The sequence below is a fragment of the Salvelinus alpinus genome, chromosome 1 (genome assembly GCF_045679555.1).
Source record: "Salvelinus alpinus chromosome 1, SLU_Salpinus.1, whole genome shotgun sequence".
Classification (NCBI taxonomy): domain Eukaryota; kingdom Metazoa; phylum Chordata; class Actinopteri; order Salmoniformes; family Salmonidae; genus Salvelinus; species Salvelinus alpinus.
This window is the reverse complement of record NC_092086.1, coordinates 15437696-15458866: the sequence shown is the minus strand read 5'-3', so window position 1 is coordinate 15458866 and position 21171 is coordinate 15437696. Positions and strand designations below refer to the sequence as shown.

Genomic DNA, 21171 nt, shown 5'->3' with positions numbered 1-21171 from the left:
GAGGGAGACACTGGATTAATGTACGGTGACCTTACCTGAGGGAGACACTGGATTAATGTACGGTGACCTTACCTGAGGGAGACACTGGATTAATGTACGGTGACCTTACCTGAGGGAAGACACTGGTTTTATGTACGGTGACCTTACCTGAGGGAAGACACTGGTTTTATGTACTGTGACCTTACCTGAGGGAAGACACTGGTTTTATGTATGGTGTTCTGAAGTTAAAATACAATTGAGGTTATTTACCACACATATGTGTAACCATTTAGTGGTTAGTGAATAAATGTAGGTAATTTAAAGAAGAGGGGTTAGAGACAATAGAACTGCGTTGGGTATATCATCCTATGTTAGGTTCTACTACCCATATTTATTTTTCCTTTATTTAACTAGGCAAGTCAGTTAAGAACAAATTCTTATTTTCAATGACGACCTAGGAACAGTGGGTTAACTGCCTTGTTCAGGGGCAGAACTACAGATTTGTACCTTGTCAGCTCGGGGATTCGATCTTGCAACCTTTCGGTTGCTAGTCCAACGCTCTAACCACTAGGCTACCTGCCACCCCGGGGATAGAACTGGGTTTTTCTACACTACCATAGAGATAAGTCACTCAGTCCACATTACATAGAACCTGATTAAAACAAAATCACAGGGGCACCATGACAGATTCAACCAAAGGCAGTGCAGAGACAGTGGATCCCACCACCAATGAAGGCTGGGCCTGACCTCTCTGACACTGGCCTGATCTCTCTGACACTGGCCTGACCTCTCTGACACTACGCTGCCTGACCTCTCTGACACTACCCTGACCTCTCTGTCACTGGCCTGACCTCTCTGACACTGGCCTGACCTCTCTGTCACTGCCCTGACCTCGCTGTCACTGCCCTGACCTCGCTGTCACTGCCCTGACCTCTCTGTCACTGCCCTGACCTCTCTGTCACTGCCCTGACTGATGTTGACTTGGAGCTTTTCGTTGATGGTTCTGCATATATAGATCAAACTACAGGGAAGAAACATGCAGGGTTTGGTATTGTGACAGTTGATAGAACCGCTCACATACAACAACCATTACCAGATACTGTCTCAGCTCAACAGGCTGAACTATTGGCGCTAACCACTGCCTGTAAAATGGGAGAAGGGAAAAGGGTTACAATTTTCTCAGATTCTGCTTATGCAATAGGGGTTTGTCTCTCCTGGTGTGGTGTCTGGAGGAGCAGGGGTTTTCACAATGCTTGTGGAAGTCCTATTCGTAATAGAACTATGGTTTTAGATCTCTTGGAGGCTATGATGCTTCCCTCTGCTTTGGCTGTTGTGAAGGTTGCTGCTCACACGGGGGGAAAGACTGTGAGAGTATGGGTAACGACATGGCAGACGAGGCTGCTAAATTGGCTCCCTCAGTGTCACAGCCACTCCATGTTCTTCTCTGCTACTGTTGGGAAAGACACTGATGATTTGGCATTTAAACAGGCGTTGGATGTTGGTTCTCATTTGATATGGCAACAGCGGGGTTGTAAACTTGACCCCGTTTCTAAAATTTGGAGACAGACTCTGTCTGGCAGACCGTGTCTGCCAGCTTGTCTTACCACCTCCTTCTGCCAAGTGGCCCATTTGTCAAGGGGGGATATGATAGAGGTCATTTCTTTGGATTGGTTTTGTCCAAATTTGACTCTGCATGTGAAACAGTTTCTGTTTCGATGTGCTACGTGCAGTTTAACATTGCCAAAGGAACACCTCTGAAACCAGGTCATTTCCCTATGCCAAGAGGACCATTTGTCCATCTTGCCAGGGATTTTATAGATCTTGCAGAAAGAAAAGAAAGGAAAAGGTACTGTTTAGTCCTTATTGACAGGTTCACCAGGTGGGTGGAGGCATTTCCCACCACACACTGTGATGCTAAGACAGTAGCAAAACTACTCGTGAGTGTTGTGTCTTTGACTATGCCAGATTAATTGCTATGACATGCTATTCTATAAAATAATTTCTCCGTAATTAATATTACCTGATTGAACTAATCATGTAAATATTAATTAACTAGAGAGGGACACCACGAAATAATATTTATAGAGCTGTTATCTTCCGAATAAACTCTTAAAGATTTAGTAATATTCTACATCCATAGCAGTCACATTAATCGTCATTTTATTCAGTCTCATCTGAAAGTTGTAAATCCTTGATTATCTGCAAGAATCCTGGCTAACAAGTTGAATCAGCAATACAAAATTGGGTTTAATTATTTATTTACTAAATACCTAACTAATCACACAGAAACACACACACACAATTAAATCACAACTTGATTACAAAGTGCCGTCATAAAGAAAACGTCCCTAGCGGGCGGAATAGACATGACAGCTTGTTACACAAAAGAAAGGGGGGGGCTGGGTTTTAGTGAAAGAGCGAGCGGGAGACTGGAACATAGGCGAAGCTGTGTTATCGTAAATACAGTATCTTATGCATTCTAAATTACCGCCCATTTGAAAAAGGAAAATGCAATAAATATTTACTCTGAGCTGCGCTTCAGTAGGTTGGTGGTAGATGGAAGACCGTATCGCCAACCTGAGTCCTCTGTCCTTTGAAGAATGTCTCTGGTAGTCACTGGATACGTTGGAGTAACGTCGTGTGTAGTAGACGGGATACTCTGACTGTCCTTCCTAACCTACGTTTGTAGCAGCTGTTGCTAACTCAACGGCTAGGAGGTATCCCTTCTGTAGTGAATACGAGTTCAAAGTTCATACCATTCACAACCAAAGTCCATGCTGCTGTTGGCTTAGTTCTGTAGTTATTATCTGAACCATTCTGACACCGGATCGTCATCCTAGCGTACCCGGAACAGAAAGTTATATTTTTGTCAATGGCTTTTATAGTGGAGGGAGAGGGGTGTGTCTGAAAAGTTTATAACCCATGCCTCTTCACAGGTGCGGCCCACTGTGAGCAGAGGAAAACTTATGAAAGCCCAGATCTCTCATTTGGAAGCTAAAATTACATTTCACCTCTTCACAAATAATGTCATATTCAAACATTTGAATTAAACAACAATTCCATGTGAATCCGATACCTCTGACGTTTAGACTTTCCACAGTAGAGTTTCTATCATTGATGAGAATGTGTCAGAGGGCAACCGAACTGACATAATATACCTTAAGTACCACCGCATATGTTCAGTTGGTCGGATTACCAGAATATAGTTCATTTCCCCCCACTTCTGATGTTCCCAGAATCTCTATGTTAACCAAGGGGTTTTCTTATGTCACATCAGTTATAGTAGGGAGAAGGAAAAGGGGGGAAAGAGGTATTTATGACTGTCATAAACCTACCCCTAGGCCAACGTCATGACATGAGGGAGGTAATACCTAGATTTGGTGTTCCTGAGGTTTTATCTGCAGACAATGGTACCCACTTCACTGGTGATGTAGTGAAGCAGGTAACCATAATGATGGTAGTGGACCAGAAGTTTGTGTCCATCTACCACCCTCAGAGTAATGGGGTTGCCGAGAGAGCTAACCGATCCATTAAACAAGGGTTAGCTAAGGCATGCCACTCCACCAATACATCTTGGGTGGATTGTTTATCACTGGTGTTAATGAAAATGCTCAGTAGTGTTAATAAAGGCCTGGTGTGTACACCACATGAAATGTTGACAGGAAGACCCATGAATGTTCCCGCACACAGACCCATGACTGACAGACAAATAGACCTCACTTGACAAATAGACCTCACTCTACAAATAGACCTCACTCGACAAATATACCTCACTCTAGCTGAGGTAGAACACTGGGAGTACATGAACAAGCTAACTACTATTGTCAGATCTCTCCACTCTCACACTAGGAAAGCTCAGGATGGAGGTACCAGGTGTGAGGACCCCGACGACTTGCCTGTGGAGGTTGGAGACGGGGTCAAAATCCGGGTCCACAAGAGAAAATGGAACCAGTCAAGATGGATGGGGCCCCATTCAAGGTAACCGTGGCAACACCAACGGCGGTCAGAGTTCAGGAAGGGTCCGGCTGGTACCACCTGTCCCACTGCCAGAAGGTGTTCAGCCCACAGGAGATGAAGGAGCCAGACACAGCCTGAAACAGGAGGCAGTATGTGTTCAGCCCACAGGAGGTGAAGGAGCCAGACACAGCCTGTCCCACTGCCAGAAGGTGTTCAGCCCACAGGAGATGAAGGAGCCAGACACAGCCTGAAACAGGAGGCAGAAGGTGTTCAGCCCACAGGAGATGAAGGAGCCAGACACAGCCTGAATCAGGAGGCAGAAGGTGTTCAGCCCACAGGAGGTGAAGGAGCCAGACACAGCCTGAATCAGGAGGCAGAAGGTGTTCAATCCCACAGGAGGTGAAGGAGCCAGACACAGCCTGAATCAGGAGGCAGAAGGTGTTCAGCCCACAGGAGGTGTAGGAGCCAGACACAGCCTGAATCAGGAGGCAGAAGGTGTTCAGCCCACAGGAGGTGAAGGAGCCAGACACAGCCTGTCCCACTGCCAGAAGGTGTTCAGCCCACAGGAGGTGAAGGAGCCAGACACAGCCTGTCCCACTGCCAGAAGGTGTTCAGCCCACAGGAGATGAAGGAGCCAGACACAGCCTGAATCAGGAGGCAGAAGGTGTTCAGCCCACAGGAGGTGAAGGAGCCAGACACAGCCTGAATCAGGAGGCAGAAGGTGTTCAGCCCACAGGAGGTGAAGGAGCCAGACACAGCCTGAATCAGGAGGCAGAAGGTGTTCAGCCCACAGGAGGTGAAGGAGCCAGACACAGCCTGTCCCACTGCCAGAAGGTGTTCAGCCCACAGGAGGTGAAGGAGCCAGACACAGCCTGTCCCACTGCCAGAAGGTGTTCAGCCCACAGGAGATGAAGGAGCCAGACACAGCCTGTCCCACTGCCAGAAGGTGTTCAGCCTACAGGAGATGAAGGAGCCAGACACAGCCTGTCCCACTGCCAGAAGGTGTTCAGCCCACAGGAGATGAAGGAGCCAGACACAGCCTGTCCCACTGCCAGAAGGTGTTCAGCCCACAGGAGGTGAAGGAGCCAGACACAGCCTGTCCCACTGCCAGAAGGTGTTCAGCCCACAGGAGGTGAAGGAGCCAGACACAGCCTGTCCCTCTGCCAGAAGGTGTTCAGCCCACAGGAGGTGAAGGAGCCAGACACAGCCTGAATCAGGAGGCAGAAGGTGTTCAGCCCACAGGAGGTGAAGGAGCCAGACACAGCCTGAATCAGGAGCCAGAAGGTGTTCAGCCCACAGGAGATGAAGGAGCCAGACACAGCCTGAATCAGGAGCCAGAAGGTGTTCAGCCCACAGGAGATGAAGGAGCCAGACACAGCCTGTCCCACTGCCAGAAGGTGTTCAGCCCACAGGAGATGAAGGAGCCAGACACAGCCTGTCCCACTGCCAGAAGGTGTTCAGCCCACAGGAGATGAAGGAGCCAGACACAGCCTGAAACAGGAGCCAGAAGGTGTTCAGCCCACAGGAGGTGAAGGAGCCAGACACAGCCTGTCCCACTGCCAGAAGGTGTTCAGCCCACAGGAGGTGAAGGAGCCAGACACAGCCTGTCCCACTGCCAGAAGGTGTTCAGCCCACAGGAGGTGAAGGAGCCAGACACAGCCTGTCCCTCTGCCAGAAGGTGTTCAGCCCACAGGAGGTGAAGGAGCCAGACACAGCCTGAATCAGGAGGCAGAAGGTGTTCAGCCCACAGGAGGTGAAGGAGCCAGACACAGCCTGAATCAGGAGCCAGAAGGTGTTCAGCCCACAGGAGATGAAGGAGCCAGACACAGCCTGAATCAGGAGCCAGAAGGTGTTCAGCCCACAGGAGATGAAGGAGCCAGACACAGCCTGTCCCACTGCCAGAAGGTGTTCAGCCCACAGGAGATGAAGGAGCCAGACACAGCCTGTCCCACTGCCAGAAGGTGTTCAGCCCACAGGAGATGAAGGAGCCAGACACAGCCTGAAACAGGAGCCAGAAGGTGTTCAGCCCACAGGAGGTGAAGGAGCCAGACACAGCCTGTCCCACTGCCAGAAGGTGTTCAGCCCACAGGAGGTGAAGGAGCCAGACACAGCCTGTCCCACTGCCAGAAGGTGTTCAGCCCACAGGAGGTGAAGGAGCCAGACACAGCCTGTCCCTCTGCCAGAAGGTGTTCAGCCCACAGGAGGTGAAGGAGCCAGACACAGCCTGAATCAGGAGGCAGAAGGTGTTCAGCCCACAGGAGGTGAAGGAGCCAGACACAGCCTGAAACAAGAGGCAGAAGCAGATGTGAGTCGAGACCAAAGACTTGAAAAAGATGAAGGGCCACAAAGCCCTGAAGAACCAACTGTTTTACATGATCAGCAAGGTTATGTTGTAAATCAACAAACCCTTAGGGGTATAAGAGAGGGAAGACGACAGCATGTGGTCGTTGGTGGTTGACTGTGTTGGCTCTATCCACACTACTTGTTTGTGTGGGTGAAGCCGGCTCTATCCACACTACTTGTTTGTGTGGGTGAAGCCGGCCCTGTCAACACGTGGATAAAATTTGTTCGAGACTTAGGTAGAAAAGTGTCCCCACATTTTTATTAAGAATAAAAAAAACAGAAATATCTTATTTACATAAGTATTCAAAATGTGGAAAAAGTCAAGATGTGGAAAAAGTCAAGATGTGGAAAAAGTCAAGGGGTTACTTTCTGAATGCACTGTACAGTTGTGGCCAAAGGTTTTGAGAATGACACAAATATTAATTTTCACAAAGTTTGTTGCTTCAGTGTCTTTAGATATTTTTGTCAGATGTTACTATGGAATACTGAAGTATAATTACAAGCATGTCTTAAGTGTCAAAGGCTTTTATTGACAATTACATGAAGTTGATGCAAAGAGTCAATATTTGCAGTGTTGACCCTTATTTTTCAAGACCTCTGCAATCCGCCCTGGCATGCTGTCAATTAACTTCTGGGCTACATCCTGACTGATGGCAGCCCATTCTTGCATAATCAATGCTTGGAGTTTGTCAGAATTTGTGGGTTTTTGTTTGTCCATTAAGGTCTGGGGAGTTTCCTGGCCATGGACCCAAAATATCGATGTTTTGTTCCCCGAGCCACTTAGTTATCACTTTTGACTTATGGCAAGGTGCTCCATCATGCTGGAAAAGGCATTGTTCGTCACCAAACTGTTCCTGGATGGTTGGGAGAAGGATGTGTTGGTATCATTCTTTATTCATGGCTGTGTTCTTAGGCAAAATTGTGAGTGAGCCCACTCCCTTGGCTGAGAAGCAACCCCACACATGAATGGTCTCAGGATGCTTTAATGTTGGCATGTCACAGGACTGACGATAGCGCTCACCTTGTCTTCTCCGGACAAGCTTTTTTCCGGATGCCCCAAAAAATCGAAAAGGGGATTCATCAGAGAAAATGACTTTACTCCAGTCCTCAGCAGTCCAATCCCTGTACCTTTTGCAGAATATCAGTCTGTCCCTGATGTTTTTCTTGGAGAGAAGTGGCTTCTTTGCTGCCCTTCTTGACACCAGGCCATCATCCAAAGTCTTCGCCTCACTGTGCGTGCAGATGCACTCACACTTGCCTGCTGCCATTCCTGAGCAAGCTCTGTACTGGTGGTGCCCCGATCCCGCAGCTGAATCAACTTTAGGAGACGGTTCTGGCGCTTGCCGGACTTTCTTGGGCGCCCTGAAGCCTTCACAACAATTGAACCGCTCTCCTTGAAGTTGTTGATGATCCGATAAATGGTTGATGTAGGTGTAATCTTACTGGCAGCAATATCCTTGCCTGTGAAGACCTTTTTGTGCAAAGCAATGATGACGGCACGTGTTTCCTTGCGGGTAATCATGATTGACAGAAGAAGAACAATGATTCCAAGCACCACCCTCCTTTTGAAGCTTCCAGTCTCTTATTCGAACTCAATCAGCATGACAGAGTGATCTCCAGCCTTGTCCTCGTCAACACTCACACCTGTGTTAACGAGAGAATCACTGACATGATGTCAGCTGGTCCTTTTGTGGCAGGGCTGAAATGCCGTGGAAATGTTTTTGGGGGATTCAGTTCATTTGCATGGCAAAGAGGGACTTTGCAATTAATTTCAATTCATCTGATCACTCTTCATAACATTCTGGAGTATATGCAAATTGCCATCATACAAACTGAGGCAGCAGACTTTGTGAAAATTAATATTTGTGTCATTCTCAAAACTTTTGGCCACGACTGTATATAGAGATTAGGGTGACATTTCGGACACTCACAGTCAACCAGACATTGGATTTTTCCTGACTAATCAGCAATTCTTGGTTTTCAGACCTACTTCCTGGAAGATCAGGAATGTAATTTAATATTTTAATAGTGTCCGTGTCTTGGCAGTTAGCCTCTGGACTGTTGCACCTGATTTTCTATGTGGCCAATCACATCCCTGCATTTTGCAGCGGTTGTGGAATACAAATACGATATGATGGTTGTGGGTTTTGTAGTTCTTGTACATCATCTTCCACACAAAGCTATGTATTGTATTTGTACTGCTAGGAGACTGCCACATATATGGGCTTATCACACGTATGGTCCCATAGAATAGACATCCTGTGGTCATATGTATCAACTGTCTTATCTCGGAGTGCTGATCTAGGATCAGGCCTTTTATATCAAATCAAATTGTAATTGTCAAATGCTTACTTACAAGCCCATAACCAACAACGCAGTTAAGAAAATACCCCCCCCCCCAAAAAAAGTAAGAGATAAGAATAACAAATAATTAAAAAGCAGCAGTAAATAACAATAGCGGGGCTATATACAGGGGGGTACCGGTACAGAGTCAATGTGTCAATGTGCAGGGGGCACCGGTATTGAGGTAATATGTACATGTGGGTAGAGTTATTAAAGGGACTATACATAGATAATAACAGAGTAGCAGCAGCATTCCGGTTGGGTAATGCAAATAGTCTGGGTAGCCATTTGATTAGCTGTTAAGGAGCCTTATGTCTTGAGGGTAGAAGCTGTTTAAAAGCCTCTTGGACCTAGACTGGGCGATCAGGTACTGCTTGCCGTGCGGTAGCATAGAGAACAGTCTATGACTAGGGTGGCTGGAGTCCTTGACAATTTTTAGGGCCTTCCTCTGACACTGCCTGGTATAGAGGTCCTGGATGGCAGGAAGCTTGGCCCCGGTGATGTACTGGACCATACGCACTACCCTCTGTAGTGCCTTGCTGTCGTAGGGGCCGAGCAGTTGCCATACCAGGCAGTGATGCAACCCGTCAGGATGCTCTCGATGGTGCAGCTGTAAAACCTTTTGAGGATCTGAGGACCCATGCCAAATCTTTTCAGTTTCCTGAGGGGGAATAGGTTTTGTCGTGCCCTCTTCACAACAGTCTTGGTGTGTTTGGACCATGTTAGTTTGTTGGTGATGTGGACGCCAAGGAACTTGAAGCTCTCAACCTGCTCCAACACAGCCCCGTCGATGAGAATGGGGGCGTGCTGGGTCCTTCTTTTCCTGTAGTCCACAATCATCTCCTTTGTCTTGATCATGTTGAGGAAGAGGTTGTTGTCCTTGCATATCATAATGAATAAATGTATTAGTCACTGATCCTAGATCTGCACTCCTATAGTACTCACCAACATGTCATCGATGTGGTTACAGGAAGGGCTGCTCTGTTGAGCACTGTGATGGGGACTGTACTAATGTTACCAAGGCAACAGAGCCTCATGTAATATAGGTCAACATCAGGATGTAATGTTACTGAGGAGACGCTAGGTGGCAGTGTAACTCAGGAGTTATCACGGTACAGTGTAGGAGAGAGAGGGTCACAGCAGCAAGATTTGTGAGCTGTTGCCACAAGACAAGGGCAACCAGTGAAGAAAAACACCATTGTAAATACACCCCATATTTATGTTGATTTATTTCCCCTTTTGTACTTTAACTAACATAGACATAATATGACATTTGAAATGTCTTTATTCCCTTGGAACTGTAGTGTAATGGGTGTAATGTTTACTGTTCATTTTTATTGTTTATTTCACTTTTGTTTATTATCTATTTCACCTGCTTTGGCAATGTTAACATATGTTCCCATGACAATAAAGCCCTTAAATAGAGAGAGAGAGAGAGAGAGAGAGAGAGAGAGAGAGAGAGAGAGAGAGAGAGAGAGAGAGAGAGAGAGAGAGAGAGAGAGAGAGAGAGAGAGAGAGAGAGAGAGAGAGAGAGAGAGAGAGAGAGAGAGAGAGAGAGAGAGAGAGAGAGAGAGAGAGAGAGAGAGAGAGAGAGAGAGAGAGAGAGAGAGAGAGAGAGAGAGAGAGAGAGAGAGAGAGAGAGAGAGAGAGAGAGAGAGAGAGAGAGAGAGAGAGAGAGAGAGAGAGAGAGAGAGAGAGAGAGAGAGAGAGCCATAAATCATCAATATCAACACTGAGATACATACATGAACCTTCAGCTTCCACACTGACAGACTCTCTCTTTCTCGATGTCTTTCTTTCTCGATCTCTTTCTCGATGTCTTTCTCTCTCAATGTCTTTCTCGATGTCTTTCTCTCTTTCTCGATGTCTTTCTCTCTCTCTCGATGTCTTTCTCTCTCTCTCTTTCTCGATGTCTTTCTCTCTCTCTCTCTTTCTCGATGTCTTTCTCTCTCTCTCTCGATGTCTTTCTCTCTCTCTCTCTCTCTCTCGATGTCTTTCTCTCTCTCTCTCTCTCTCTCTCTCGATGTCTTTCTCTCTCTCTCTCTCTCTCTCTCTCGATTTCTCTCTCTCTCTCTCTTTCTCGATGTCTTTCTCTCTCTCTCTCTCGATGTCTTTCTCTCTCTCTCTCTCTCGATGTCTTTCTTTCTCTCTCTCTCGATGTCTTTCTTTCTCTCTCTTTCTCGATGTCTTTCTCTCTCTCTCTCTCTCTCTCTCTCTCTCTCTCGATGTCTTTCTCTCTCTCTCGATGTCTTTCTTTCTCTCTCTCTCTCGATGTCTTTCTTTCTCTATCGATGTCTTTCTCTCGTCCAGGAACTACAGTGCATTCTGAAAGTCTTCAGACCCCTTGACCTTTTCCACATGTTACGTTACAGCCTTATTCTACATAAGTATTCAGACCCTTTGCTCTGATACTTGAAATTGTGACTTGTTCCAAAGCCACTCCTGCGTTTCTTGTCTGTGTGCTGAGGGTCATTGTCCTGTTGGAAGGTAAACCTTCACCCCAGTCTGAGGTCCTGAGCGCTCTGGAGCAGGTTTTCATCAAGGATCTCTCTGTACTTCGCTCTGTTCATCTTTCCCTCGATCCTGATTAGTCTCCCAGTCCCTGCCGCTGAAAAACATCCCCACAGCATGATGCTGCCACCACCATGCTTCACCGTAGGGATGGTGCCAGGTTTCCTCCAGACGTGACGCTTGGCATTCGGGCCAAAGAGTTCCATCTTGGTTGGACCTTATATACACAGGTGTGTGCCCTTCCAAATCATGTCCAATCAATTGAATTTACCACAGTTGGACTCCAATCAAGTTGGAGAAACATCTCAAGGATGATCAATGGAAACAGGATGCACCTGAGCTCAATTTCAAGTATCATAGCAAAGGGTCTGAATACTTATGTAAATAAAGTATTTTTTTTTTTTTTATTCTTAATACATTTGCAAACATTTCTAAAAACCTGTTTTCGCTTTGTCATTATGGGGTATTGTGTGTAATTAAAAAAAATATTTAAACCATTTTAGAGTAAGGCGGTAACGTAACAAAATGTGGAAAAAGGGAAAGAGGTCTGAATACTGTCTGAATGCTCTGTATATATGCCTCCATCAATAGAATGAATACATGGACACGTGTTCAAAGTTCATTTGTTATAAACAAATCAATTTAATCAATTAAAAAAGCTGATCAGCAGTGAGTGTTACAGCAGAGATGATAGAAATTCCCCAGTGGCCCAGCGGTCTAAGACCCTGCATCTCAGTGCAAGAGGTCTGAGTGACACAGTCTTTGGGTGGGGCATTTAGGCCAGTCTGAGGGACAGTCTTTGGGTGGGGCATTTAAGCCAGTCTGAGGGACAGTCTTTGGGTGGGGCATTTAGGCCAGTCTGAGGGAGACCGGCCCCTCTCCTTGTCTCATCGTTTTGTCCTACCTACATAGTAGTGAAAGACTCCAGGATGATTTGGAGTCGACGATCAAGGAGTCGAGGAATCAATTATTTTGTAGTCGAATCCCCACCTCTACCTACCTAGGAAGCTGTGTCTTGTCACTGTGGCCTTGGCTGGCTGCAAGCACTTCAAATGCATTTATATATATTTTTAAAATAAACACAATATAAATAAAAACTTTGATTGTTTGTTTGATTGACTGACAGGTAAAGTCGTGATCCACATAATTGAAACAGCTAGTCATTCACACTGTAATCCATACATCTTAGTTTCACCTACAGTCGTATTTGGTACTTTTATATCACATAGGTACATGAAGTAGACTGTTGAGGAAAACATATTGTGTACAGGCTGTGCAGAATACTGTGGTGGTCTTGTGTTTGGATAACAGTAGTCATTCAGATTCAACCATAATAATAGTCATCAATATAAAGACGGGACTTGGCCTGTTACTACCAGGCCTTTGGCATCAACTGAGGGGTTGAGACTGAGAAACAGTCATCATGGTTAGAACTATGAACCCGAGAGGTCATATCATGGTTATAACTATGAACCCGAGAGGTCCTATCATGGTTATAACTATGAACAGAGAGGTCATGTCATGGTTATAACTGAACAGATGTCATATCATGGTTATAACTATGAACCCGAGAGGTCATATCATGGTTATAACTGAACAGAGGCGTCATATCATGGTTATAACTATGAACAGAGAGGTCATGTCATGGTTATAACTATGAACAGAGGGGTCATATCATGGTTATAACTATGAACCCGAGAGGTCATATCATGGTTATAACTATGAACAGAGAGGTCATGTCACGGATATAACTGAACAGATGTCATATCATGGTTATAACTATGAACAGAGAGGTCATATCATGGTTATAACTGAACAGAGGCGTCATATCATGGTTATAACTATGAACAGAGAGGTCATGTCATGGTTATAACTATGAACAGAGGGGTCATATCATGGTTATAACTATGAACAGAAAGGTCATATCATGGTTATAACTATGAACAGAGGGGTCATATCATGGTTATAACTATGAACAGAAAGGTCATATCATGGTTATATCAACTACTGACAGAGTGGTAATCATGTTAAAAGCCTGTGTCTCAGCCATGCATGGAGTTTGGTTGACTCTGAGGAGAGAGACGTGGTCAATAGGAATTCACCGAAGACCGTTGTTCGCTGCAATTCAAGTGTATGTGAACGACATCTGAGAGGGTAAACAGGTCAAAGCTGTGTGTGTGTGTGTGTACATTCTGTACCACGGAGGTGTTAGACCAGCTCTCAGTCCCTCAGTAGCATGTTGACAGTGTGTGTGTGTGTGTGTGTACATTCTGTACCACAGAGGTGTTAGACCAGCTCTCAGTCCCTCAGTAGCATGTTGACAGTGTGTGTGTACATTCTGTACCACAGAGGTGTTTGTCCAGCACTCAGTAGCATGTTGACAGTATGTGTGTGTGTGTGTGTGTGTGTGTGTGTGTGTGTGTGTGTGTGTACATTCTGTACCACAGAGGTGTTTGTCCCAGCTCTCAGTAGCATGTTGACAGTGTGTGTGTTCTCTTACTTGCTAGATGGTTGGGTGTCTGTTCTCCATTCTAACCACCTGTGAGTATCTAGTGGTCGAGGTTCTCATTGGTCGGTCAGTGAGGTGGCGGTCGGCAAAACGCCGTCATGTATTTCTTCATTGAACCTTCATTGAACCTTTATTGAACCTTTATTGAACCAAGTCGTTGAGTTCAGAAGACTTGTTTTACCAGAGACCTGGTTGTGTTCTATTCAACCACGTTCAGACCACGTTGGTCTCCTGTTCTGGGGACCATTTAGCCGGACTGGTCTCCACAACCAGATCAACATCTAGATAATCAGTTGATCCACTGTCCTGAGAAACCTTCTCCTCCTCCTCCTCTCCTCCTCTCTCCTCCTCTCCTTCCTCCTCCTCCTCTCCTTCCTCCTCCTCCTGTTTTCTCGTCTTCCCGCGGTGGCAGAGGCCAGACTTGGCAGGCCCCACCATGGCGAGGAAGATGGCGCCCAGGCCCATTCCCACAGCACAGGAGTAGAAGGCTGAGCCATAGTTCTGGGTCTTGTCCACCAACAGGCCTGGGGAGAAAACACAGGAGGCAACGTCAGAGACGCCTAAAGATCTGCCAAGACCCTTCAAGATCATCAGGTTGGCGCAGCAGCAATCAAAAGCTTCTAGATTAGTTCAAGACAGGATTACAGACAGACAATGAAAGGATTCACAAAGACAGATATTCAGAGAGGAAGAGAGGCAGAGAGGCAGAGAGGAAGAGAGACAGAGAGACAGAGAGGCAGAGAGGCAGAGAGGCAAAGGCAGAGAGGCAGAGAGGGAGAGAGGGAGAGAGACAGAGAGGGAGAGAGGGAGAGAGAAGACTAAGATCCAGACAGAGTCAACCATCTAGAGTCTCTTACCCGCCAGCGGTGGTCCGGCCAGCCCAGCAAAGCTCTGGATACACATATAGACCCCCACGGACGAGGGCATCCTCTCTATGCCCACCACGTAATCCTCTGCCAGCATGGGGATGTGTGTAGAACCCACGGTGCCCATCAGGAAGCCATAGAGACAGCAGCAGGCTGCCAGGCCCCAGAACTCAGTCACCAGGGCGAAGGCAAGCAGCACCAGACACAGCAGAACTACACATCCCAGAAGCACCTGGGTCTTACGCATCCGCACCTTGTTTAAAATGACCCCGATGGACAGGCGCCCGCAGACCTCGGACACCGCCATTACAGAGAGCATGTAGGCCGACTTTTCTGGGTGGACGCCGCGGCTCTTACTGAGTTCTATGATGTAAAGTGACGGGGCGAAGAACCCCAGCGTGGCGAAGAGGCCAAACAGAGAGTAGCAGATGAACGCTCCATCGTTTAACACTGAAAAGTCTAGGAGTTTAGGTCTGCAGGGTTGGACAAGGGGACCCACCTCACCCTGCTCTTTCTCCCCAGCCTCCAGCTGATTCAGTGGGGTTCCAAGGGTTGCCTGTCCACCCTGGTTCTTCTCCCCCTGGTCCTCCATGAGGGCCCGGGTCTCAGAGGGGTCCTGTGTGGCTGTGGTGGCCCGGAGGTCAGCACTGGAGGCAGACAGAGAGGTGACCCCAGAATCCCCTGACTCCTCAGACTCCTCAGAGCTAACGTTGGTCTGGCTGTCCTCATTCTCCAGCTCGTAGATCGTCTGCAGCTTAACGGATAGCTTCTCCTTATTGGACACCTCCCCTGACACTTCCTGGTCAGGTCTGATGATGATTGGTCGAAGCAGAGCGCCGCAGCCAATCAGGGAGGCCTGCATGAGACCGATGACAATGAAGCAGCGGCGCCAGCCGATGGTCTCCTTCAAGGCCATGAAGGCTGCAGAGGAGGAGAGGAGATGTGTGCTTGTAAATGACTCTTAGAAACATTTAAAAGTCCTGGTTTTTTACGCTCCTCCACAATGCTTCAGGTATTATTTATAGAACAGTATCAGTCACTATATCTGTCTTTGAGATTCATTAGTCTGTCTGAAATGTCACCCTATTCCTTTATATAGCACCCTACACCCTATGGGCCCTGGTCAAAAGTAGTGCACTATATAGGGAATAGGGTGTCATTGGGCCCTGGTCAAAAGTAGTGCACTATATAGGGAATAGGGTGCCATTTCGGACACACATGAAACCACAACGTACCTGGTGCGAAGGCAAACATGGCAAAGGACTCCCCTGAGGAGGCCAGGGCGGTGACCAGGGACCTCCTCCTGTTGAAGTACTGAGACAGGATGGTGATGGTGGGCAGGAAGGTCAGGCAGTACCCCAGACCTGGACACATTACAAAATGACAACATGTTATTGTTCACGCAATCTGGAAATCACATGATTAACATAAAAGCAAACAACATGAAAACAGGATTACAGGAGTACCTTGTCATCAAGATCATGTCAAATAAGGTTTACAAAGTGAATACAGTCACAGTGCAAAATGCTGCTGCCGCTTTCACGTTTCAGTCCATGTCTTAGATATATACACATCATTGGTCCAGCAGAGGACACACAGAGGGGTGTGACAGCCAATGGCACTGCAGCAAGGTCATGGGGTCAGAGGTCAGAGGTCAGGGTTGACAGGTCACTCTGATGTCAGAGGTCAGGGTTGATAGGTCACCTCAGGCTTGTTGTCGTGGTGACTGCTGAAAGAGGACGTAGTTAAAAACAAAAACAAGAAGAGAGAAGACAGAGGTTGTTAAGTTAGCTGCTGTCTGTTTTGAAGGAAGGTGAAGAGTTATTTAGTGGGACAGCTAGCAGTGCTTCGTTCTGGAAAAGAAAAGTTATTTGGATCGGATCTGAAAGGAAATATTGGTTTATTTTGGACAATTTTGAGAATTGTGATTTTTCTGTTGTGCAAATCTGTCCTACAGACTCAAGATGGGGGAGTTTAGGCCTCATTGATACCACACGTTTCATTCATATCTTTCGATCTGAATTGAATAGAGCTTTGACAATGGGGTTGGGAGTTTTTACCCCACAAACACAGGCCGGGTCTGGAAGAGACGGACGTCAGTCGGTCAGCCTCGTGCACTGTTAGGAGTCCCTTGTTTCATTCAGATCTTTTTCAGCTGGATTTCTAAGCATGAATGTAACAGCTAAACATCATGATTCTCCTTACATGTTCAAGGTGTTTCTAATGAATTTCACATATGTATCACAAGATACACCATTGCGGGAAGCGTGAAGTAGTGGTGTGTGTGTGTGTGTGTGAGTGTGCGTGTGAGTGTGTATAAAGTAGTTAGATCGTTACCTGAGACGATGCCGATGGTGACGTACATCTCGTTGATGGAGGAGACGAAAGCAGAGCTGATGGTCCCCAGACTGATCAGAAAACCCCCAAACATCACTACGGGACGGTACCCGAACCGGTTACTGAGCACCGTGGCCAGAGGGGCTGGAGGGAGAGAGAGAGAGGGGAGAGAGGGGGAGAGGGGGGAGAGGAGAGGAGGGGGAGAAAGGGAGAGAGGGGGAAGAGGAGAGAGGGAGAAAGGGAGAGAGAGGAGAGAGAGGGAGAAAGGGAGAGAGGGAGAGAGAGGGAGAAGAGGAGAGAGGGGGAGAGAGGGAGAAAGGGAGAGAGAGAGAGGGAGAAAGGGAGAGAGGGGGAGAAAGGGAGAGAGGGGGAAGAGGAGAGAGGAAGAAAGGGAGAGAGGGAAGAGGGAAGAGGAGAGAGAGGGAGAAAGGGAGAGAGGGAGAGAGGGAGAAAGGGAGAGAGAGGGAGGAGGAGAGAGAGGGAGAAAGGGAGAAGAGGAGAGAGAGGGAGAAAGGGAGGGGAGGAGAGAGAGGGAGAAAGGGAGAAGAGGAGAGAGAGTGAGAAAGGGAGAGAGGGAGACAGGGGGAAGAGGAGAGAGAGGGAGAAAGGGAGAGAGGGAGACAGGGGGAAGAGGAGAGAGAGGGAGAAAGGGAGAGGGAGGGGGAAGAGGAGAGAGAGGGAGAAAGGGAGAGAGGGAGACAGGGGGAAGAGGAGGGAGAGAGGGAGACAGGGGGAAGAGGAGAGAGGGAAGAAAGGAGAGAGGGAAGAAAGGAGAGAGGGGGAGAAAGGGAGAGGGGGAGAAAGGGAGAGGACTGTTAGTTTTACTACAGACATGTTTTTAATTTACCTTATACACTATTTAATGAAGTAGTTGATTATGAAGTAGTTGATCTATCCTACTCACAGTTCAGTGAGTAGGATAGATTATGTGTCTAAATACTGTCCACACAGATTTACTGGCCCATATTCATAAAGCCTCTTATACGAGTGCTGATCTAGGATCAGGACCCCTGTCCATAAAAATCTGATCCATTATGATCTAAAAGGCAAAACTATTCCTAGATCAGCACTGCTACTCTGATCCTAGACCTGTGAATATGATGATAAAGAGGCTCTCCCTGAACCACCTGTGAAGGTGAGGATGATTAAGAGGCTCTCCCTGAACCACCTGTGAAGGTGAGGATGATTAAGAGGCTCTCTCTGAACCACCTGTGAAGGTGAGGATGATTAAGAGGCTCTCTCTGACCCACCTGTGAAGGTGAGGATGATTAAGAGGCTCTCTCTGAACCACCTGTGAATGTGAGGATGATTAAGAGGCTCTCTCTGACCCACCTGTGAAGGTGAGGATGATTAAGAGGCTCTCTCTGACCCACCTGTGAAGGTGAGGATGATTAAGAGGCTCTCTGACCCACCTGTGTTGGTGAGGATGATTAAGAGGCTCTCTCTGACCCACCTGTGAAGGTGAGGATGATTAAGGGGCTCTCTCTGACCCACCTGTGAAGGTGAGGATGATTAAGAGGCTCTCCCTGAACCACCTGTGAATATGATGATGATTAAGAGGCTCTCTCTGAACCACCTGTGAAGGTAAGGATGATTAAGAGGCTCTCTCTGAACCACCTGTGAAGGTGAGGATGATAAAGAGGCTCTCTGAACCACCTGTGAAGGTGAGGATGATAAAGAGGCTCTCTGAACCACCTGTGAAGGTGAGGATGATTAAGAGGCTCTCTCTGACCCACCTGTGAAGGTGAGGATGAAGACGCAGATTGCGATGACCCAGGATACTCTGCTGTTGCTTTCCCCAAACTCTGTCATGAGGTCCTGGAGGAACACCCCCAGAGACTTGATGGTCCCGTAAGTAAACACCTCAACGAAGAAGAAGGCCACGGCCACCGCCCAGCCCCAGCCTCCGTCTGGCACCGCCTCGTACACACATGGACCACCGCACCCCCGCACCGCTGACTTTAACCCCTGCATGGCTGGGTCTGAGCACCTGGGAGAGAGGGACAGAGTGTCAATCAGTTTTTCAAGAACTTTTAATGTTTCGTCAAGTGTAGTCAAGCGCTATGATGAAACTGGCTCATGAGGACCGCCACAGGAAAGGAAGATCCAGAGTTACCTCTGCTGCAGAGGATAAGTTCATTAAAGTTACCAGCCTCAGAAATCGGCAATTAACTGCACCTCAGAAAACAGACACATCTCAACATCAACTGTTCAGAGGAGACTGCGTGAATCAGGCCTTCATGGTCGAATTGCTGCAAAGACTCCACTACTAAAGGACACCAATAAGAAGAGACTTGCTTGGGCAAATAAACACAAGCAATGGACTGATGAGTCCAAATTTTTGATTTTTGGTTCCAACCGCCTCGTCTTTGTGAGACGCAGAGCAAGTGAACGGATGATCTCTGCATGTGTGGTTCCCACTGTGAAGCATGGAGGAGGAGGTGTGATGGTGCTGGTGACACTGTCTGTGATCTATTTAGAATTCAAGGCACACTTAACCAGCATGGCTACCACAGCATACTGCAGCGATACGCCATCCCATCTGGTTTGCGCATAACGGGATTATCATTTGTTTTTCAACAGGACAATGACCCAACACACCTCCAGGCTGTGTAAGGGCTATTTGACCAAAAAGGAGGGTGATGGAGTGCTGCATCAGATGACCTGGCCTCCACAATCACCCAACCTCAACCCAATTGAGATGGTTTGGGATGAGTTGGACCGCAGAGTGAAGGAAAAGCAGCCAACAAGTGCTCAGCATATGTGGGAACTCCTTCAAGACTGTTGGAAAAGCCTTCAAGGTAACTACCTCATGAAGCTGGTTAAGAGAATGCAAAGAGTGTGCAATGCTGTCATCAAGGCAAAGGGTGGCTACTTTGAAGAATCTAAAATATATGATGATTTGTTTAACACTTTTTTGGTTACTACATGATTCCATATGTGTTATTTCATAGATTTGATGTCTTCACTATTATTCTACAATGTAGAAAAGGGAAAGGGAGAGAGGGATAGAGAGAAAGAGACACTGGCATGCAAGCAAATACAGGTGTACACACACACACACACACAATAACCATAGCCTCCAGACCTGGCACATATATAGGAACACAGCCAGAGGAAAGACACATACGAGCATATAGTGGGCTGGTGAGACTTAGGGCGTTCTCATACATCTTTTGTTTGCTTAAGTTTGAATCAGAGTTCTCTCTCTAGATTTCTATCTCGCTCTGTTCATATATATATATATATATAGGACTAAATGTTCCTGTAGTCTTCCAGTCATTGTGCTAACGCTAGTTAGCATTGGCTCAGTTAGCATTGGCTCATAAAACCACCTATAACTTCCTTCATACTGGACACAAAGACATACAAATGGTATCCACTATGGTATTCTGTTGCAGCTAGCGATATTCATAAAGTAATTATTTTTCACCTAAAAAAATCCCCAAAAATATTTATTTAAAAAACAACGCGGAAGCCCTGCAGTACCTCCGCGGACCCATAGGGGGTCACGGACCCCAGTTTGAAAACCCCTAGGATACTACTGGTAAGTCATCACTAAGCAACGCCCTGGCCTTGGAGCTACACTAAGCAGTGAGCATCACAGCTTGCTTGGCAGCTGAGTGAGTTGTTCACATCGCGTGAGTGAGTTCACGTTGAAATATAAAATACTTACCAACAGAGCGACGATCAGTCTAGTCGGAAAAGTGATCGACACAGAATAGTCGAATGTCGAATATAATGAACAGGTTTTAATGGCAAAATGAGCAACTAGTTTATCGGTATGTTATTTCTATGTTCTCCCTATAACGTTAGTCTACCAGCTCTGTCTCTTCCGCTTCCGACCAGACGAATCGATGTTCTGGACTAAAGCAACATCTTTTTAAGCCTGATGTAAAAATGTCCTTTTGTCCGATCCACAAGGAGAATCATAGCTTATTATGTTTCCCTGGTTACTGTATCTGTCCTCTCTTTCTTGAATGCCTAAAACACATCTGTGTCTTCTGTTGAGTAAATCAACCGTTTCCTTATTTCCTTACTGTTCTGTCAGCGCTTTATAGCCTACCGGCTCGAGCCGGTCTTCAAGCGGGGGCGCGCAAATACTGCTGTAGCCTTTTTTCTCAAGAGCGCGCAACCCTGCGTTATGCTTCCACGATACTGTGCGTTGTCACACTTCAATACCATTAGATCTGTGAAGTAGTCTGTAGGCCTAGGCCTACGCCTACGTGGTAGCCTAAAAAAGTAGCCCACTGGATGCATATTATAATACTATTATCTATTTCACTTACTTTGGCAATGTCAACATATGTTTCCAATGTCAATAAA

At 46.8% G+C, this 21171-nt stretch overlaps 1 protein-coding gene across 1 annotated transcript; it reads right to left on the bottom strand.

The window, feature by feature from the left end:
• Nucleotides 1–11744: 11744 nt before the first annotated feature.
• Nucleotides 11745–20960, bottom strand: slc16a6b (solute carrier family 16 member 6b). The gene is made up of 6 exons (XM_071392371.1): nucleotides 20522–20960; nucleotides 18582–18835; nucleotides 16846–16989; nucleotides 15744–15872; nucleotides 14500–15429; nucleotides 11745–14166 (listed from the first exon to the last, which is right to left on the bottom strand). The coding sequence occupies exons 2-6, from the start codon at nucleotides 18817–18819 to the stop codon at nucleotides 13856–13858; spliced, it is 1752 nt and encodes a 583-aa protein (XP_071248472.1). The 5' UTR covers nucleotides 18820–18835; nucleotides 20522–20960; the 3' UTR covers nucleotides 11745–13855.
• Nucleotides 20961–21171: the final 211 nt, after the last annotated feature.

Coding starts and splice junctions, on each gene's coding strand:
- slc16a6b (XM_071392371.1), bottom strand. CDS start 18,819: ATGCAGGGGTTAAAGTCAGCGGTGCGGGGGTGCGGTGGTCCATGTGTG. Junction 15,430..15,743: donor CATGTTTGCCTTCGCACCAG/GTACGTTGTGGT, acceptor CCTCCTCTGCAG/CCTTCATGGCCTTGAAGGAG. Junction 14,167..14,499: donor GGCCGGACCACCGCTGGCGG/GTAAGAGACTCT, acceptor TTTTCTCCCCAG/GCCTGTTGGTGGACAAGACC.